Below are 20,698 nucleotides of genomic sequence, written 5' to 3'. Positions count from 1 at the left end.
TGGAAGACTACATTGAACACAACTTGCTTCGACTGCTTGATTCCCCTAAGCTGTCCCCGCAATTTGCTATATAGCGGGACCACCACGCTCTTACGGCGAAACCTAAACCTGGTGCACCCCCGCACCCCATCATTGCAAGCGTCTTGAACTATCACAATTGCAATGCACTACTCAAGGCAGCAAGAGCCAAGGGTGAACTCCTATTACGATCCTCCAGGGTCCACTTATATCCTGATTTCTCGATCTCTGTTCAGAAGGAGTGCAAAACCTTTTTGACAGCCAAGAGGAGATTGCGTGAACTGGGGCTCAAGTATGCTATGCTGTATCCAGCCAAGCTCCGGATCGAACATTCAAAACAGGTTTTTTATTTTTATTTATAGCTGAGCACTTCCCCGGATAACTATATCTATCCTAGTAAATACAATTGTGTTAAACGCATCAAGGGCAAGTGTATGTTTTGATCCGAGAAACCCCTGACTGTTTTTGCTTATGTGGTGAGGCCTTTGTGCGAACTACTTTGTTCAATGAGTATTTTTGTTCATTAACATTAGAACTTAACGTTGTACTTGAACCACCAGTTTTGGTTATTACCTATGTTGTACCACATCAATCCTAATCATGTCCCCAGCAAGGAAGCAAAGCCGCCTAACCAGCACACGAGTCCCCAGGCGATGACACCACTGTTCTTGGTTATGTTTGATGGGTGTTGGGTTTTCACCCCACTGGTTGGGAAAGGGTTGTGGGTGGGGGCGGCTGAGTTGGGGTGTTATGGGAAAAAATGCTTGACATGTACAATGGAGGAGGAGCGTGAGGCTACACCATGGAGGACGCACCTCCTTAATAAACACATCTTCTACTATTTGAACTGGGCCCCCTGTATGCTGCTACGATACCTAGCAATACCCCTGTATTTTAATGGCTGATCATAACCTTGTCTGTATGAGTTGGAATGTGAGGGGACTTGGAAATTACAGAAAGATGAGGAATGTACAACTGTATGTAGAGCGACATGGAGTTAAAATTCTCTTTCAAATGGATTGTGTCCTCCCACGTATTCCTCATCTTAGATATATCCTTACCTTCAGCTTTGCTGCTTCGGAAATGTTTTCTCTCTCCACCAGAGGGCGCTCCACTCGAGGCTGCAGCGTCGATGTCCCTCGGCGGCCTCCGTCGAGCGCCGACGTCATCCGCTGTATAAATGCCTCGAGCGTTTCCCTCAATTCCGTTTTTCCATTAGCTTCGCTTCGGATCGAGAAAATGGCACTTCAGTTCGTACGATAATGTCGTCTTCATCTAATCCTTCCACACCGAAGACTGGATTCAAGAAATGCCAGAAATGTGGGAGAAAGATGTCGCTAACTGATCCCCATCGGAATTGGCTCTGGTGCCACGGTTCCGACCAGCGTATAGATGAGTGCGGTTCCTGTCAGTCGATGACCCATAAGGCCTTAAAAGAATGAAGAGGTAAACTGTCAGTGGGGGAGGAATCCTCGAAGTTTTCTTCGAGAGGGAGAAATGACTCGGCTGAGTCTTCAGAAAAAAGTCATAAAAAATCTAGGTCGAGGAGTAGATCCAGGAAGTCCTCTTATTCTTCCTCTAAAAAGGCAAGGAAAAGACGACACCGGTCTCCCTCTTCCTCGACATCATCTGAGGAAATCATTACATGTCCATCGAGACATGACTCCCCAAGAAAGTGGGAGGCTTTCAGAACATCTATGTTAAAAAAATTTGAGAATGCGGCCCAGACCCCCTCAAAAAAGTCTAACGCAGACCATGCCCCTGCTCAAAAAAGTGACAGGGGAAGATCTACGACGAGAGAATCCACCAAAAAATAATTGAGGGTGTCTTCTAGGGAATCTTCCCAGACACCTCATAGAAAAAGCCTACCGGTGCATAAATCGGAGGTAGAACTCAAGAAAATGGCGTCAGACTCTCATACGCCATCAAAGTCCTCGTCTAAAACGTCCTTGAAGCCGCTATCGGAGGCGGTCGAACACAAGGTGTCGATGACCCAACCCAATAAGGTCACGTCGAGTGCTCAGTCGATGGTGTTGAAGGCTCCTTCGACTGTGTTGATGGTCTCGACAACTCCTTCGACGGGGTCGACGATTCCTTCGAAGGTGTCGAAAATGACCTCGACAAATTCGAGAGTAATGACTATAAAATCGACGCCATCAACGCTTTTGTCAACGTCTTCGTTCACTCCAATGACAAAATCGACACCAATGTCAAAGTCTATGCCACCTGAAAAGGTGTTTCATCCAGAAAATAGACATGATTTTTTTAGAACCCTGTCCTCCATATATGAAGGAGATTCATCAGCAGAAGAAGAGGTTTCACCTGCTGGTGTTAAATTTGGTACAAAACAAGTCCCTGAGGAGTTAATTGACCCTCAATCTAAGATGCCAGACTTATATGAGTGCTTGCAGTCAGCAAGTGGTCTTGATACATCTCCAGAAGATGAATTTGAAAAGCCTGATCCAGCTGAACATGCTGATGTGGGTTATAGAAAATTGATGAACAGGGTAACTGAATTCATGCGATGGAGTAGAAATTCACCTGTCTATCAGGAGGATGCCATGACTGGCATCCTTTCAGGAGGACCTCAGCAAGACTCCATACTTCCTTTTCATGTAGCCTTACAAAGGAAGGTTAACACTGCATGGGAAAACCCTCAATCTATTCCGGCAGTAAATAATAAGTATGTGTCCAAATATAGACCCTGTCCCTCAGATCCCGAACACTTAAGTAAACATCCATCTCCTGAAAGTCTGGTAGTTCAAGCAGCTGCTTCTACTAAAAATGCTGCATACCCTACAATTCCCCCCCGATAGGGATGATAAAAAGATTGATGCATGGTCCAGAAAGATTTTTACATCAAGGAACATGGCTTTAAAATCCACAAATGTAACTTGCATCCTTGCAAAATTTACATATACCCCGTGGGACTGCATGTCAGCGGCAGCTCAACACATCCCGGAAGGTGAGGAACATGAAGAGTTCCTATCCATAGTAAGGGATGGAAAGGAGGCTTCGGGGGAATGCCTTCAATCAGGTTTGGACACAGCTGACAGCATAGTACAGTGCTGCGCAGATTTGCGTGGCTAAGAAAGTCAGGTTTTGCACCGGATGTGCAATCCATGCTTCTTAATATGCCATTTGACGGCTCGAGGTTGTTTGGCAGCAAGGCGGATGAAAGCTTGGAGAATCTGCAGACCTCCAAAGCAGCGGCAAAATCACTTAGTGCCGCTATATGACAACCTCAACAACGCCCCTACAAAGGCTCATCTTCCTGGAGGGGTCATCCCTTTCAATTGTATTCCTCATTTGGGAAAGGAAGGGGACAGGTTAGTCAGAGAGGGCAAAGGAAATTTCCTCGGAGGCGAGGAAAAAGTGCTAGATCTGCCCCAGCAGCGCCAACTGTCCCTTCAGCCGCTTATGCAGCTGCCGCAAACCACTCTGAGGTTTTGACCCACAAGACCCCAGTGGGAGGCAGGATCTCACAGCTCTGGAAGTATGGCGGGGCATTACTTCAGATGCTTGGGCACTGGAACCAGTATACCAAGGTAACTGCCATCCTTTTCAAAAGAAACCTCAGAATCACCCGCTGGGATACAACTCTGTCAAACATCCAGACCCAATCCTGTTGCAGGAAATCTTAACCCGGCTACAGAAAGGTGCAATAGAACATGAACCTGTAGCGGAGAGGAACAAGGGTTGGTATTCCCCATATTTCCTCACACCAAAGAAGGACGGAGGACTGAGACCCATCTTGGACTTGAGAGGCTTGAACAAGTTCCTCAGGAAGGACAAGTTTAAGATGGTCACACTTTCTCAGATCCTTCAGGCTCTCGAACTCCAAGACTGGTTGGTATTATTGGACCTACAGGATGCTTACTTTCATGTGCAAATCCATCTTAAGTACAGAAAGTACCTGAGGTTCGCGATTGGCAATTCTCACTATCAGTTTCGAGTTCTGCCTTTAGGGGTGACCTCCGCCCCAAGAGTTTTCACCAAGTTGATGGCAGTGGTGGCAACGAGTCTCAGGAGAGGGGGGATTCACGTCTACCCCTACCTGGACGATTGGATGATCAGGACACGTTCTCCAGAACAAGCCCAGGAACATCTGTCCAAAACTTGCCACTTCCTTTACAAACTAAGGTTTTCTCTGAATTTAAAAGAGTCAAACGTGATACCATCTCAGAAACTCCAGTTTATTGGAGCAGTCCTGAATACTTGTTCGGGCAAGCCTCACCACATTCTGCAGATGGTAGTAAAATTCCAGAATGCCCAGTATCTACCGGCCTTCGATTTTCTCAGGTTGCTCGATCTTATGGCATCCTGCATTATTTTGGTGCCAGAAGCCAGATTGAGGATGAGATGTCTTCAATGGGCCCTCAGGACTCAATTGTCCCAATCTTCAGGGGAAATTTAAAATGCAAAACGGCAGTTGGAAAATGGTAAACCCATTTTTTGGGGGACAAGCAGTTTCGTTTGGTGAGGTTTTGTTTAAATCCCAGGAGCATATACCTGATCACAAAATACATGTATCATAAGGAATGGGAAGAGTGAATTCAGTGCAACCTAGTTAAAGGACTTCTGTTAGGGGAGGCAGCTGTGGGTGCACAGATTATAAAAGGAGAATACGTTTAGTAATGCAAATCACATTATTATGCCATTTTATAATCTTCAGTCTCTGATTTCAAGAGTCTGGAAATCCATGATGCACAAACCCAGAATCCCTGGGCTTTCTCTGAGTGAGAGTCATGCCTCATTATCACCATGTGAGTAACCTCACCAGGCTGATTGCTTGGTGACTGAGCATAACTGGTTTCTGGAAGTATTTCTAGTTTTTGGAGTACAGTAGTGGCTGTTGCGGCTGCAGTAGAGTCTGTAGGAACGGTTGGGTGGACCTGTTCCATAAAGCCTGCCCTCGCCCCCTTGACCCTTCCCTGCATTGAGCAACAGAAGTCCTAGCGATGGGGACCTGCAGCACACACAAACTGATTTTGTTACAGATTCTAGTCAGGTGAAATATGTGTACATTGCATTTAATGCAGGCTGCAGTTTGACATTTGCACCACAATTCCCCCTGCCAGGAACCTTGCTCATTTCACATACATTTTTGCTTTCTTTCAGTGGCTAATGTGCTTTTCTCGCAAGGGTACAGGTAGAGAGTTGGGTTTGTCTATTTAGGGCAGGCAGACTGGATGTTTCACACGAAGTGCTTCTTTTATAACTTGACTGTTTTATCTTTCTATGACCTATCATTTTGGGCATGCCAAAATACACAATTTTGATGCTACTGTGGGCTAGTGTTTCCCTAATGCTGCCAGAATATGTTATTATATCACATGTTTATGTATAGCGCTTCATGCTTCAACCCTTCGACTTCTAAGTGGTGCTACAATGATGGAATTACTACCAAATGCCATGGCACTCAATTTATCAACCTCAGAAGGCTGAAGGACTGATTAGGTGCTGCCAAGATTTGAATTTGGAATGTGCAGGCAAGCACATGTCACAGTAGAGCTCACTGAGCTATACACTTAGTGCATATACAAAGAAATATTTATCATATTTGCCCTGCACCCAGTCCTGGCCCCTGTTTGCCCCCAGTCCTTTTTCAATCCAAAATGTAACATTAATATTATGGCATTTATAAGAAGTGTGCATGACATATTTGCCCTGCTTCTAAGCACTGTAATAAAAAGTGAAATAATAGGTGTTATATTAATAAGAAATGCAATCCCCTCAGTCAAAGCACCACCAAAGGTTGTGGGTATGCACATGTAATGAGAAATGTCTAAATGTTAGCATCAATAATTCCATACAAAAGCGCAGACTGATGTCCTAGTCTTAAATCAGTGTTGTCAGTGTTGATTTAAGTGTGACTGCTGTAATTCGTAATACACTTCAAACATGCCCAACAAAAATCATAGCCCAAGCAGATTCTTAGCTTCCATGAGATATGTACTAATCTAATTAATTTAGCCTATTAGGTGGCACTTGCGCCACCTATAAACTGAAACTATTGAATTAGAGTACAGAGAGGGAGAACTGCATATGAGGAGGGACACACAGCTTGTAAGTGCTGTTTGGTTATGTGCCCACCCATCGCCTGCCCATGGCCCTGCTATTACCTATGGCCATTCCCACACAGTTCCTGCCCCTCTCCACTCAGAACACCTCCTCATGGGAACTCTTTGTGCTTGCTTTAAACAAGCCTTACCATCAAACCTTTCACTTGAAGTGCCTGCCAGTGTTATTCAAAAACAGTCTTCTGAGAATTAATGATTTCATTGGGGCTGTAAAGGTGCTACTAGTGTAATAAAAATGTCAGAACCAGGTCTGCCTTCAGCCACTCGATTTACAAGCACTATGCATGTCCTTCACTGAAGTCCTGTTAAAGACAAGCATTGGCAAAGCCAACAGTTTTGCTTGTGTATAAGTATCAGGCATTTGCCAGGCACAGCTTTTAAATGCCCAGGTACTTGCACCATTTTGGATCTGCTCCCATCAATGGCCATTTAATGACACGATGGCAGTGCCTGTCAAGTGCCTTTTCTATGCCTACATAAAAGCCCAAAGGGTTGGTATTGCCAATGTTTATTGAGTAGGTGCCCAGTGCAAAAGGAAGCATGGTACAAACCTGGACACAGCTCAAGTATCTCTGCTGGGCTGTGTTAGTGTTCAAGCTGCAGTGCCTTTCTCCTTCTACAAAAAGATCCCTTCATAGACTCCCATTTCCCGCTCCCAACTACTAACGTCTATAGAAATACCTATTTTGGACTCAAGTCATGGAAGGAGCGCTTGGTAACTGGTCTAAACTGTCATATTTCTTGGAGGCCACCTGATTTGAAAGGCATGCATTGTTAGGCTGTTGACATTAACATTCCTTCCATTTCTTTGTTCAAAAATATACATCGGTTTCTTTGTTCTCAGCAGGACCACTTTAGCCATAGTGTGACCTGCCACTTCTATCCCAATTGGGTGCAATGAAATATGGAGCTGCTATGCTGATATTGTATAATGCAACCCTGCACTCTTGTGCTAACTGAATATATATTTGAAAGCAGAGTGAGAGCATCTGCTTTGAATGTCAATGGTAAAAAAGTCAGGGGGCGGGTGGGGTAATAACAGAACCTGCACATGGTGTGGACACCTGGAGATTTGATTGAAATGCACAGTATATTACAGTAATGCCTGTCATGTGATATGAGATCTTAAAGCATGTTTGGTAAAGCCACACAAATGATGGCTCTCTGTGTGCATATGTTTGCAATAGTAGTTGAACACATATGTTATGTTTGAGTTTTTTATGACACGCTAATCCCCCCATAGTGGTTATGCAGCAGCAAGATCTTGTGCGATAAATAGCGGACTTAGTGACCGTAGCAGGGTCACGAGGCGTAGACTAGAAAAAGAAAGAGTAGTAAGGACAAACAGAACATTAGAGTCAGGAACTATGAGGAGATGAGCTTTATTGAGGGGATAGGCACGAAGGTAATGGAGGAAGTGATGTCATTATGTGTATAAGTATGTGTATTGCACGATGGAGGAGAAAATGATCATGATGAAAAAAAAGAAAATGTATTTCATATTGGAGACAAATATTTTCCCATGAAGGCAGTTTTCTGAAACTTCAAAGAGAAGTTTTTAATGAATCCGTGAAGCATGAATGCATGATGGAACCAAGAAGTGCTTTGCCATTCCCTCTAAATGTGTTGAGCAAAGATGATCACGTAGTTTTGAAACAATGCCCTCAATGCCCCAGATACGGGGTCTGCCTGGCCATTTGTCAGAGATGACGCAGCCAAAAATTGTTTGTGTGAAAGGCAAATGTGAGGCACACAGAAGGAAAGCAGGGGAGAGAAAGGATGCAATCACCGTCCTCTTAGGGCCCTACCATTGTAGCCTGTTGGTGAGGGTACGAACGTTGAAGTGCAGGTGTGGCAGTGATATCTTGGGTATCATGAAGAGAGAGTCCTGATAGAGTGAAATCCTCAGGCCACTGAGTTTAGCCTTACCCAGCCCAACAATCTGCCTGCTAGACCCCTTCCACCCCTATGGTCTGTTGTCCTGCTTCTCACCCTCCATGACATCACTAATCTCCAAGACTCCTGATGCTACAGAGAAGACCACTAGCCACTCCCCCGCAAGCTGAGTTCCGAATCCTCCACTACCCTGCCTGAGGAGTCATGTGTAATACGAATGACTGACAAATGCCTATATAGCAGCCTGTATAGTACCAAAACTATTGGCGTTGTCAATGCTTGGAGAGGATATTCCACGAGACCAAGGCTAAGATTATTACTGTAGTGAATTCATAAAGAGACGCTAGACTAGCGGCTAGAGGGTAAGAACTTAAAGATATCCGAAACAGGTCTTCCAGATTCAATTGATCTCAACTCATAACGCCATGTTGCGATTGTGGAATCCAGCCTGTAAATGATGTCAGGCCTAGCAGGAACCATGCTGGAGTATGCGGTATATAAAAGGTAAGTCTGTATTGTAGTTACATGGCATTAGCAGATAGTTAGATATGAGAGTCTGTGGAAGGCCATCACCATGTCCATAATTCCATCCTGGCTGCCCCAGACGTTCTTCCTATCCTAGAACTCTCACACACACAAACAATCAACATTCCACTCTGAGCATTCCACAAGCACCCCCACAGGACAGAGTATGCCAGGCACACAAAATGCCACAGCAATCTCACATAAACACTCTGGTTCTTGGAATATAGCCAGAGGAGGAAATGGGTGGGTCCATGGTCTCACCTATCTACCACCCCCCAAAACACAGTCAGAACCTCCTGTTTTACAGTCATTCAATTCCAGAAAGATTGAACACATCCAGCCTGAGAGTCACAGGCTTTATTGGTCTCCTAATGCAGTATTATATCCAATCATTCAGTAGATAATCGATTTCTATTGCACGAGAGGTGGGTCTGCAAGATAGTGACAATTCACAAAGGTATTTGCAAGTCAAATGGTCAAATACATGTCAAATAAAATGCTTGTAGAGCGGTCATATGCCTGCAACGACAACTGTGTATCATAATCCTTCACCACCAATGGGAAGGAGACTCCCAAAAAAAACAAAGACCCTAATATTCGAACACAGTGCACACATTGCCTTTCCGTGCGTTTTTCTGCTTAAAACTACCCACATATACAACGAAGCTCACAAGCACGAAATTCTATGTGTTCATCATTCATAACTAAAGGCTGTTCAGAAATTAAACATATGTGCTAAGCTTGATTGATTTGTCCTTACCTTTATATTGTCAATAATCTTTCCATCTTCGGGTAAACCCGGGTTAATGGCAATGACGAGGTCTTCATAGCCATTGTCTTTCAGCTGCACCATGGAGCCCTTAGCAGGGCCTAGCAGCTGAAGGGCCACACATATAGCCAAACTCCTGGGTAAGAAGGACATGTTGCCCCGTCTCTTGAGTCCAACCAGAAATGGATGAGCAGGTCCGCATAGAAAGTCTACTTATACCGGTATCTTCTTTTAATCAGAGGATAATATACTTTATGATAGGACTTTGCCTGGATCATAAATCACACCTCAGCACTCTGGTGCTCACTTGTCATAGAACTTTGACTTCAGATTTCCAAACAGAGTTTGAAAGGCACAGAGGGGAAAACCCCTCCTGCTTTTATGACCTTCAACACTGCATGAGGTCTTCATAATGGACTTCCTCATGGCTGCATTTTAGTTTATTGCTTTGAAAGCCTTTAGAGTTCCAATGCATTGCTATATATTCAGGGCCTCTGGAAGAATGTATGCTGACGTGGCGAATGTATACTGTTCGTATCATCCATTTCAGTAGGACTGTATTTGATTTCTTGGAGGCCAAAATGGCGCCTTTGTAGCAACATCCCTGAATGTTATGAAGCACATAAGCAATGAAACAAATCATTGTCAAAAGAAGAATGCTGGTTGGGCAGAATCAGAGAAAAAAGAAATATGTTTCATAACTTTTTTTAAAGTTTCTGTTAAAGGAATCTTTCAGAGCCATGTTCTTTCACCATGAAAATTGTACAGTTGATGTGCCAGTTAGGTTTGGAGCTACATAATGAAACGCTTCATAATAATGGAGGAGCCATTTATGAAGATTAAAGCTCTGGAGCATTTTTGCTTTTTAAATTAGGTGAATGGAAACATGCCAAAATCTCAGTGTTACTAGATATCATCGACATGACAGGAAAGCAGGAAAGACATACTGAAAATATGTTTCTTAAGCAAATACATGCATAAAGTTTAAATAACAGATGATGGTGTAGCATGGTCATATAATTCCATTCAGGGGTTTGGGCAACATGATAAACCATGGAGCCTAAACAGAGTAGTTTGTCTCAGCCAGACACCGAGATGACATTATTGCACCCATGATGCACAGTGAACCAGTTATGTATTTTTCATATTATATGATAAATATCTAAACTTCCCAGTGGTAAAAATCCTTAATTCAGAGTAACATGCTGTAACCAAGTAGTCCAACACGGATGTACTAGGCCACTATTGGCTTATCATTCACAATTGTCATCTCTAAGAGTTTGGTATTGATTTTCTATAACACAGTCTGAGTTTGATTTGTTACTGAATTCGGGAAGGTGAACACTGTATCCATTATGTTAGACTGAAGTTTGTTCATGATAGGCTACTTTGGTATTTGTAAATTGCCATGGGAAGCCCCCAGTAGCACTTTCATTCAGTAGTGAATTGCTGCTCCTAATTGGGGTCCCAGCAGACTGTAGTCTGAGCATAGCATACATTGTATGTATAATGAAAGAGTAATTACATCACACAAAGAGACCCTGCAGGGAACCCAGTAAGGTTATCATTAGGCTGTAGGAAGAAGTTATGTGTGTGTTTGGTGTACTGTGTAAAAACAAGCATACACTATACGTCATTAAAGTTCATCAGAATGTGAGTGTTTACCGAAGACTTTCTTCCGAGAAGATCTTAAAAATATTCAATTCTGCAGAAAAAAATATGTGTTCACATTTTTTCATAGTGGCGTTTATCTAATAATGGATATGTGTATACATAAAGCTGACTGTTGGTTATACAATTGGTTTGTTCCCAGTAATGGCCAGCTCACAAAGTGTAGCCACAAACAGCTATTTGCACGGAGAGATATTCTGCTGTGTTTATTTTTATGTAGCCCTTTGACCTGCCCATTGTTGGTCCTGGAGTGGCAGCCTATTAATAAAGACTTTGGCTGGTGCTCAGTGGAAATTGATTGTCTTGCTTAAAGAACAATTAGTCTAATTGAACAAGTTTATATGGTGGATTTCTCAATGGTTGAGAGCCATAATTTGTAGAATACCATAAATACTGTGAGCTAGGGAAAATCATTCCTTGGAAATAGGGATTTTAAATCCTCTGCGGTTTGTGCAAAAATATAACCAAACACATTATGCAATATGCATAGTTAAGGTTAACATTCCATGTTCCATTAAATACGAAAAGGAAATATCAGTTTTCTCTGTAAAATTTGATCTCATGAATCAAACATCACCACCATCTTACAATGTCAAAAGTCACACATGACATACCTTTTAAAAATCTTATTGTCATGCCTGCACGCACATCCCGCAACCACATTCTTTCCACAACCCAGTGCCTGAGTCTGACTCTGACCCCTCCTGCTAGATCTATACCCTGCTTTAAGTTTATCAAAGAAGATGTGTTACATGCGCAGTAAATATGTAGACACTTTAAAACTTATGGAACCTATCTTGCTTTCCGGATCCCATGCTAGATACTTTTGAGTGTCTCCGACGGTGCTCTCCTCCTAAGAGCAATGGTAGCCTGCCACTATAGGTAGGGGGGTGCTGCCACCTCACCTGAGTGGCAGGCCGCCCCCTCGTCCAAGTGGCAGGAAGCACAGTCCCCCATGTACTTTATTTTCATGGGGGGCAGTGCTACCTGCTTCGGGGCAGGGCACATCCCCTGCTATGACATTGATTTGCTTGCTTGTATGCATAGCCCTTAGGGAGTCCTCTCCTGTCAGTACGCATGTTTATATTGCATAGAGGAGCGGAGGGCCATCTGGGGCATATGGAGGGTGCATGCAGGTGTCATGTCCTGGCAAGGACACAGTTAACGGAGCGCTGGAGCTCCATCATGTCATTAGAGATCCCAGCAAATGAGGCGACCGCACATCACGCATGTGCACTAGTTTTTCTGTGCACAGGCATTGGCCGGCAGGCAAGAATTAAGATGGTTGTAACGTTCTCCAGCTCCTCGTAATTATTTCTCTCCACACTGGAGTTAACCCCCAGTTCCCTCCCCTGGATCCAGCCCTCCTTCATGTCCTTTCAAACATGAAGGAGAGGACAATGGCGATGAGGATGGGATTCCAGTAAATGCAACACTAGTGCCTGAAGATTTCTGAGACATGAACTGCTGAGGCCTTCACATGGACCACCTCATTCCATAATGTCAGAAGGTGAGCTGAATGAAGACGATGCATGCAGTGCTGCAGCATTTCGCCGACCTAGGTCATTTGACATGACTGATCAGCAAGCCCTAGCACCCGGCTGGGAAAGATGATTAAGAAGATTTGAGAACTACCTGCACGCACATGACGAAACTGCACCCGACAAATTTGCCAGAAGGTTATTAGTGAAATTGGTTGGAGATGAGGTAGAAGAACTCATACCCACCTTCCCTCCAGAGGACGTTAAGACTTAGCCAGGCCTCAAAAAGGCACTCAGTGCGTATTTTAACCCCAAGTCAACATCGACCACGAAAGACACCTCTTCAATACGACGTGCCAACTGGTCGGAGAATCAATGGATGCTATCGCAACTCACTTTCGCAAGTTAGTGGCGCACTGCGAGTTTCACACATTCTCGAATGAAGAAGCCATTCAACTGCGAATCATAGGCGGGTGTTTGCATCGTCATTTAGGAAAAAGTTACTTCGAGAACCTCTCCCGCTGGCTACCATATTGCAAATGTCCAGGACAGAGTCCAGGGTGGAGGCACAAGCTTTGCAGATTGAAACTTCTAAGGTACCCGGGAAAAAACAAATGTTTCAAATATCATCATCAGCCAGAGGGGGACCCCCTGACAGCCACATGGCCAGAGGGCCTGCATCATCCGGAATATTTATAGATGTGGTCTTCTGTTTCCCCATCAAGAAGGAGTGAAATGTCCCGCATTTGGTTGTGCGTGCTCCAAGTCCGGCAGGGAAAACCATTTAGCGGTCGTCTGCAAGACTCCACCTGGACCATCGTGAGGGAACAACTCTATGCCATCCAAGCAAGAGTTCAGTGCACGTGGCAATGGCCCAAGGGGAGACGGTGCTGTGAGGCAAGACCTCGTGCGCCAGGTGAGACAAGTGACAGGAAGGTCTCCTTCGCTCTCACCCCCCGAGAACCAACTCAGTGAGATTATGCTTACACAATGAATGGCGTGTTCGATACCGGTGCCACCCTGAACATCATGTGTGTGTCAGAATAGTGGAAGATGATGTCCCTGCCATGGCTATGTCCGTGTGACCTGAAGGTTTTCCAGTGGGCAGCAAGAGGGCTGGTGCAGAACTACAGGAAATTCTCCACATCGTTACAATACAAGGAGAAGTGCACCCAAGCTGAATTCCATGTGCTTCAAGGAGAAGTTCCCGGGAGAAACCTACTTGGTCGCCCTACAGCCATTGAGATGGAGATAGCGGCAGTGACATACAACATGCAATCCAGATTCTTGGCCAAACAACTGTTCCCGATCCTGTTCGAAGGCGTTGGGTGCCTGAGAGGAAATCCTGTGACACTCCACATTGACAAATCAGTACCACTGGTTGCGTACCACCCAAGGAGGATTCCAATACACCCGCAACCACTGGTGGAGGAAGAAATACAATGTCTTTTGAGCGACAGCATAATAGAACCAGCTGATGGCCCCATCTCCCATAGTAGCTGTTCCCAAGAGAGAGTACATCATCACGATATGCATAGGTGTCGGCACATGCGCCAGGTGAACAAGCCAATTGGGCGTGAGAGACCTCCCGGAATGCACCTGGATTATATGATCAGCCTACTAAATGCAGCAAAGGTGTTTTCAAAACTTGACCCGAACAAAGGATATCATCAGATTGTGATAGATGAACAATTCAGGTTTATCACCACATTTGCCACGCCGGTTGGGCTCTTTAGGTTTTAAAGACTCCGTTTGGCATCTGCTCAGCTGCTGAGATTTTTCAAGAGAGTATGAGGAGAGTGATTCGCCATATAAAGGACTGCTTCCATTATAGCAACAGCATTTTGATATTAGGGGCCATGCTGGCAGTTTATGTAGATTTGACCTTATGCAATTAGTTTCTGCAATTTGAATGAAAAACAATTGCATGAGAGAACGAATTTAAACGCATATGCGTTTTAGTTTTTTTTGTCCCTCGCCTCCAATTTTAAGGATGCGAGGGACACCCCTGCATCCCTAAAATTGCTAAATACCAACCCTGGATAGCAGGGGACACCCCCGCAACCCCTGCTCTCCACGGTTGGTATTTAGCAATATATGTGACCAAATAGGCCTGAAGGCCAAATCACCCATGTCAAATTCGACCAAATTAGTCATTAGGTCAATTTTTTTCGGTCAGATAGGCTAATACCACGCTGGCACAGCACGATCATGCCTTGCGTCAAGTGTGCACGGCACTGGTGGATGCTGGGTTACAGAAACATATTCTCACAAGAGGGGATGAGCCCGGATCCAAGCAAGGTTGCTGCCATCTCAGAGATTTCACCCCCCAAAGATGACAGTGAAGTAAGATCATTTCTGGGAATGGCCTGCTACTGTGGCCGATATGTCAGAGACTTTGTGACGACCAGTGTGCCCCTCAGAGAGGTCGCCAAGAAAGCCAGGACATTCCAATAGTCACATCACTGCAAAGGTGCTTTTGCACGGATGAAGGATGACATCCGCAGAACAAATGGCCTACTTTGATCCAAACCTGTGCACCAAATTGACCGTTGATGCCAGCCCATTCGGCCTGGGATTGATTTTGGCACAACATCAGTCGGGACGGGAATCTCACTGGACTCTTGTAACCTATGCCGGCAAGAGCCTCTCAAAGGTGGAAAACCAGGTACTCACAACTGGAAAAAGAAGTCCTTGCCGTTGTCTGGGCATGCAAATACTTTAAAATCTTTCTCCTGGGAAAACCTTTCACAATTGTGACAGATCATCAGGCATTGATAACCATATATGGAAGTTCGCGGTTTAAGATGCCCCACCTGATCAAAAGATGGGGCCTGAGATTACAGGACTTTGACTTCACGATCATCCACAAGCCAGGGAAGGAGTACATCTATTTCCCCACATGCCATGGTCCTCCCAGGGCAATCACATCCCAACTCCCATGAAGTGGGACATCATACTACGGAAGGTGCAAGAACTGATCCAATCTGAGAGATCTGTGCAGCACCAGTGAAGTACAAGAAACTCATCTTGCAGTGGAAATGCGTGCGTTCAAGAATGTAAGAGAAGAACTGTCAATATCGGCAGATTGACTTGTCATGAGAGGTCACTGGATAGTGTTGGGAAATTGGAAAAGTTCGAGCTTCGCGCGCCATAACACTGACTGGAGGGTGGACACGTCATCATTGTCATTTCTGTCACTTTCACAAATTTCTATAAATATTACAATATTTATGGTAAATGGGCTAAGTATTACATTTAGGTTACTTTAGGTTATTTTGTGTAGAGGCGATACATTTATAGATTTGCATGTGCACAGAAACATGACAATGAAACATTGTCACATGGAGGGCCCCTCCCCACTCAGGTGAAGCAGGCGATCAATATCTGCACGTGGAGTTTAGCTGTATGAATGGCTGTCATGAGAGGAGATCATAAAAGGAATAAAAATACATACATAATGGTATACATTTATGTGAAGTATTTTTCGAATTTAGTAAAAGATATGAAATATATGAGGTGTGGTTGCTCTGTGTATCATGGGTCTTCGTATTGTGGATTAATTAGAAAGGTGTTTTCGCAATTGTGGCAAAGGATTGCAAAGGCCCTGTCAGCAGTCAGGGAACAAGTTTTGTAAATTAGTCAACAGAGTGGCTGTGGTCCCTTTGCAGATGGCTCAAGTGCTGGAGGGCTAAGGGAAGATATGATCTCTGGTACATAGGAGAGATAATTGTTGTGATAGGCATTTTGTGAACTTGCGGGGTTGTTTGGAACAGGTGGCCTCTCCCAAGGGCACTTGCAGAGATCATTAGTAATACATTTCAGGAGAGCGATTGTGTTGTCAGAGAGTGGGCGTAACTCATGTGAATAGGAAAGTTCAGTCAAGTAGAAGTCATGAAAATCAGACACCGGACAGATTTGGGAAATGTGATTTGCAAGCACAAATAGGTCAAAAGGGAATCTACGTGTCTTTCTCTCATCTTCATGTGCTTATGTATTTTTGGCGTAGGTCTGTGTGTGGCATTAATAGGAATTCTGTTGTTGCGTAACTAAGAGGCAAGGCTGCCACCAAATATGAAGAGGTTTTTGGGAACGGGTGTGTTAAAAATGTAAACCTTGTATTTATACGTTTTTAGTGGATTGTATTGTAATGTCTGTGTCATGAACTGTGTGGGTTTTAGATTTCTCTTTACAGGGCAACCAATCATGTTTGGGAGGGATGCTCTTGTAACAGTATCTTGGCGAGTGTATTAACTGTAGCAAACTGCATATAATGTGTGTTATTTGTGTGGTTCAGGGAGCCCAGGGTTAGTGTGACTGTTCGATGTCATCTAAGCCCCCTCCTGGCCGTCTGTACAATAAACTTGCAGTATGGACAAAAGGCATACTTACGAATTCTAGAGGTGGGCCTAATTTGGGTACAGGGTGGCAGAGTTTAAGGTCCACGCCCACAATAGTTATTCCCTCGGATCTACGACAAGCAGTAATTGATCTGGCACATGAGGGCCACTGTGGGACGGTGGCCCCAAAGAGACAAATTAAAGACATCATGTGGTTCCCGGGGCTGGATCAAATGGTGGAGTGCACCATAAATCCGTGCCATCTATGCCAGACACCTCCAGACCAAACAGACCAGAGCCTTTGGTAATGTCGGAAATGCCTGAACAACCATGGACCCATCTTGCAATTGACTTCTTCGGCCCCTTCGAGCAAATCAAGTACTGGCTGGTCATCATGGATGTGTTTTCTCTATTTTCCCTGGTGCACCTGGTATCATCCACAGTGGTCAGTAATGTCATACCTGTATTGGACAACATCTTCTCTGCATGGGGCATTCCAGAAGTACTGAAGTCGGATAACGGCCCGCCTTTCAGCAGTCTGGAATTTGCAATGTTTATGCAGTACATGGGAATCCGTCGCAGAAGAATGACTCCACTATGGCCTCAGGCCAATGGCATGGTGGAGCGATTCATGGGCAGCTTGAAACAAGTTCTCCAGCAAAATGAGTTAAGAGAGATGTGGCTCAATCAGGCTGTGTGCAACATGAGCAGGGACTATAGGAACTTGCTGCATGGCACGATAGGGAAATGTCCCTCTGTTCTACTGTTTTGTAGAAAAATAAGGACTCGGCGGGCTCATTTCACAGAAGAACAGAGCAACCACGTGCAACAGATGAGAGATGTAGATTCTCGCAGAAAACAAGAGATGAAGCAATACGCCGATACCAGGCGGCCAGCAGAACGTACTGACCTGCAAGTAGGTGACAGGGTGCTTGTATGCAGATGACAAGACAGAAAATCAGATTCGTAATTTGATCCAGAAAACCTGACGATATTGCACGTGAATGGAAGAATGATTATTGCTCGATTGCCCCAGGAGAGTGGTTACTCGGAACGTCTCTCACTTTAAACTATACAAAAAAGAAAGCTGTGAAGATCAAGTGGAGAAAGAAGCAGATGTGACACATGAAGGGTTGATGAGTGAGAGAGAAGATGAGCCAAGAGAGCAGCAGGAGGAAAAGTGGACCAGTTCCACCAGGTGTATTCGAAGGCCTGTACGCCTCATGGAAGAGATGTGAAGCAAAAACTGGCATTGACTTTTTGTTTGCCCGAAGGGGGGAGATGTCGTGTCCGGGCAAGGATTCAGTTAATGGAGAGCCAGAGCTCCATCATGTCATTAGAGGTGCCAGCCATTAGAGGTGCCAGCACATCATGCACGCTCACTAATCTTCCCACGCGCAGGCAGTAGCCGGCAGGGAAGTATAAAGATGTTTGTAACGTCCCCGGCTCCTCGTAATTATTTCTCTCTATACTGGAGTTAACCCCAGTTCCCTCCAGTCTATCCAGCCCTCCTTCATGTCCTTTCACACATGATGGATAGGACATCAGGTAAGGTAAATGGTTTATTAATGTAATGTACATGTATGTATGCATATATGTATGCATGTTGGTGTGTTTGTTTTTATAAATTAATACTTGCAAGGAGTTTTGTGAATGCTTGAGAGAAAATGTTGTTTGTGTCCGTGTTTGTGTGCCTTGCATCGAGGGTAAAGTAACGAGAAAAGTATTATTACCTTGCTAGACTGTCCTACATTGAAAGCAGGCTAGTCTAGAGACGTAATGACATTTATCTTTGCTTTACCCTTGACACACAGCTACTGTGCATCAAGGGTGAAGAAAACATGATAAGTGTTGTGATTGGCCTGCATTCGTTGTAGGCCAGTTTAGCAAAGTAATAACACTTATGTTTGCTTTTTGATGCACAGCTCCTGTGCATCAAGGGTAAAGCAAACATAAGTGTTATTAAGTGACTAGGACCATTCTAGCCACATAATAACACTATCACGTTTGCTTTACCCCTGATGCGTTAAAAATAAAATTAAAAGGGGGCGCTTTTGAGCTGCCTGCAAGATGGCTGCCTAGCGAGAGAGCTCCGTGCCCAGCCACCTCTTATCCGCTGACATCTGCGGTTCTGCCTTCAATCCTGTGTACCTGCTATGATCCCTGTACTGTGGCCATCGAGCCCTATCCACACATCGAGTTCTGGGAGAAATCGGACTCTCGGAACTGGAGATCCTGGTCCCGCCGTGCCTCGCCCCCATTGGGCCTACACTGGGCCCTGCTCTCATCGCGACCTGACCGGGTGACCCTCATTGGACTCGCTGCTGGCTGCTCTGCCCTGACACCTGGGGCACACACTACACTCGTGGGCCGGCTCGCTCCTGCCCTAGTCCCGCCGGACGGTCCTTTCCGCTAGGGTCCTAGGCCGCTGACGACCGAGGCGCGCCGGCGCCCCATCTGCGACCGTGGGGGGCCTGGACTGGGCTGCCTGGCGTGAGCCGGCGGAGACTGCTATCGTGCCCTCACGGGATCTCTTCCATACCCGACTAACTGGCTTCATCGACCAAGCTTTGTCGTGCCCTCTGGTTTCGGCCATGTCGAGTCGCTCCAAAGGAGCTGCTAAAGGGGGTGCTATGGACAAATTCGCTAAGACGGTCCCTCGACCGGAGGTGGGCCACACGTCGCCTCCGCAGGAAGAACATGACAATGACCCTGATCCGGGGGTGGCGGCGCCGGACCTCACTGCCATGATGGAATCGATGGCTAAGAACTTTGCCTCCTTTCATGAGAAGCTTGACGATATCAACGCGAATGTCGCTTCGCTCAAGACCCGGGTAGACCAGGCTGGATCGAGAATCACTGAGGCCGAAGGTCAGATCTCCACTAATGAAGATGCGATACACGTACTTCAGGACACAGTAGCCACCTTATCGCGCGACATGAAGAGTGTTAAAGCAAAATGCGATGACTTGGAGTCCCACTCCCGCAGAAACAATCTTTGCATCATTGGGGTCCCTGAAACTGCCCTGAAGGGGCGCATGGAAGATGCAGTCGAACAACTACTCAAGGACTTGCTGGGGGATCCAGACCTTTCCCCTTACTTCACGGTGGAGCGGGCTCACCGGGCCCTTGCCCCGCGACCCCGACCTGGTGACATCCCCAGACCCATTATAGCCAAGATTCTTAATTATCGGTACAGGGACCTCATTCTTCGCCTGTCGCGGGAGAAAGGGGAGCTGCGACTGGAGTCTCATGTCATCAGGATCTTCCCAGACTTTTCTGTGGCGGTACAGCAGGAGAGACGCCAATTTCTTGGCGTCAAGAAAATGCTCAGGGAACGCAATGTACTGTACGCCATCTTATTCCCAGCTCGTCTCAAGCTCACTCATAATGGCAAATTGTACTTTTTCACAGTCTAGGACGAGGCAGTGAAATTCATCGAGATGCAAATACCGCTTCAGGGCTCTGGAGAAGGCTGAGTGGACGCTACTTAACTGTGATTGGCGCGGACTGTGGACACTTATTCTGCACTGTGGTACTGGTAAGGCTGCGCTGTTTACTGTGACACTCTGCCCCTGCAGTCCTTGCGTACTGCAGCACTTGTGCACACATCCTCACAACACACTTCACAGAGCTGGTCTCACACTGTTCTGTTGTCCTACCTCAATTTCTGTTCTCCTATCGTTCAGGTCCTTAATCTCTCAGTTATATACTCCGTTCCCCGCATTTGAGATGCGGGGATGTACGATATTTGACTGTCGAAACTGTTTTGGTCTATTTCGGAACCACGGGGGCTCGTGTGCGGTCCCCGATTACCCGCTTAGTGGGTAGGGCCTGCGCCGCGAGTCCGCCACCATTGCTCGTTTTGCAACTGAGCCATTTGGCTCCAAGCGTGCTGGTGCACGGCAACAGCGC

The 20,698-nt window shown here is 45.5% G+C and overlaps 1 protein-coding gene across 1 annotated transcript in view; it reads right to left on the bottom strand.

The window, feature by feature from the left end:
- The window catches only part of LOC138560069 (calcium-activated chloride channel regulator 1-like), a 620,781-nt gene extending 611,337 nt beyond the window's left edge, over nt 1–9,444 (bottom strand). The window contains exon 1 of the mRNA XM_069642744.1: nt 9,283–9,444. Coding sequence (XP_069498845.1) covers nt 9,283–9,444 — 162 coding nt within the window. The remainder of the gene's footprint in view (nt 1–9,282) is intronic.
- Nucleotides 9,445–20,698: the final 11,254 nt, after the last annotated feature.

The sequence above is a fragment of the Ambystoma mexicanum genome, chromosome 1q (assembly GCF_040938575.1).
Source record: "Ambystoma mexicanum isolate Mex_15411 chromosome 1q, UKY_AmexF1_1, whole genome shotgun sequence".
Classification (NCBI taxonomy): Eukaryota; Metazoa; Chordata; class Amphibia; order Caudata; family Ambystomatidae; genus Ambystoma; species Ambystoma mexicanum.
The sequence above is the reverse complement of the archived record's forward strand: the minus strand, read 5'-3'. Positions and strand labels throughout refer to the sequence as shown.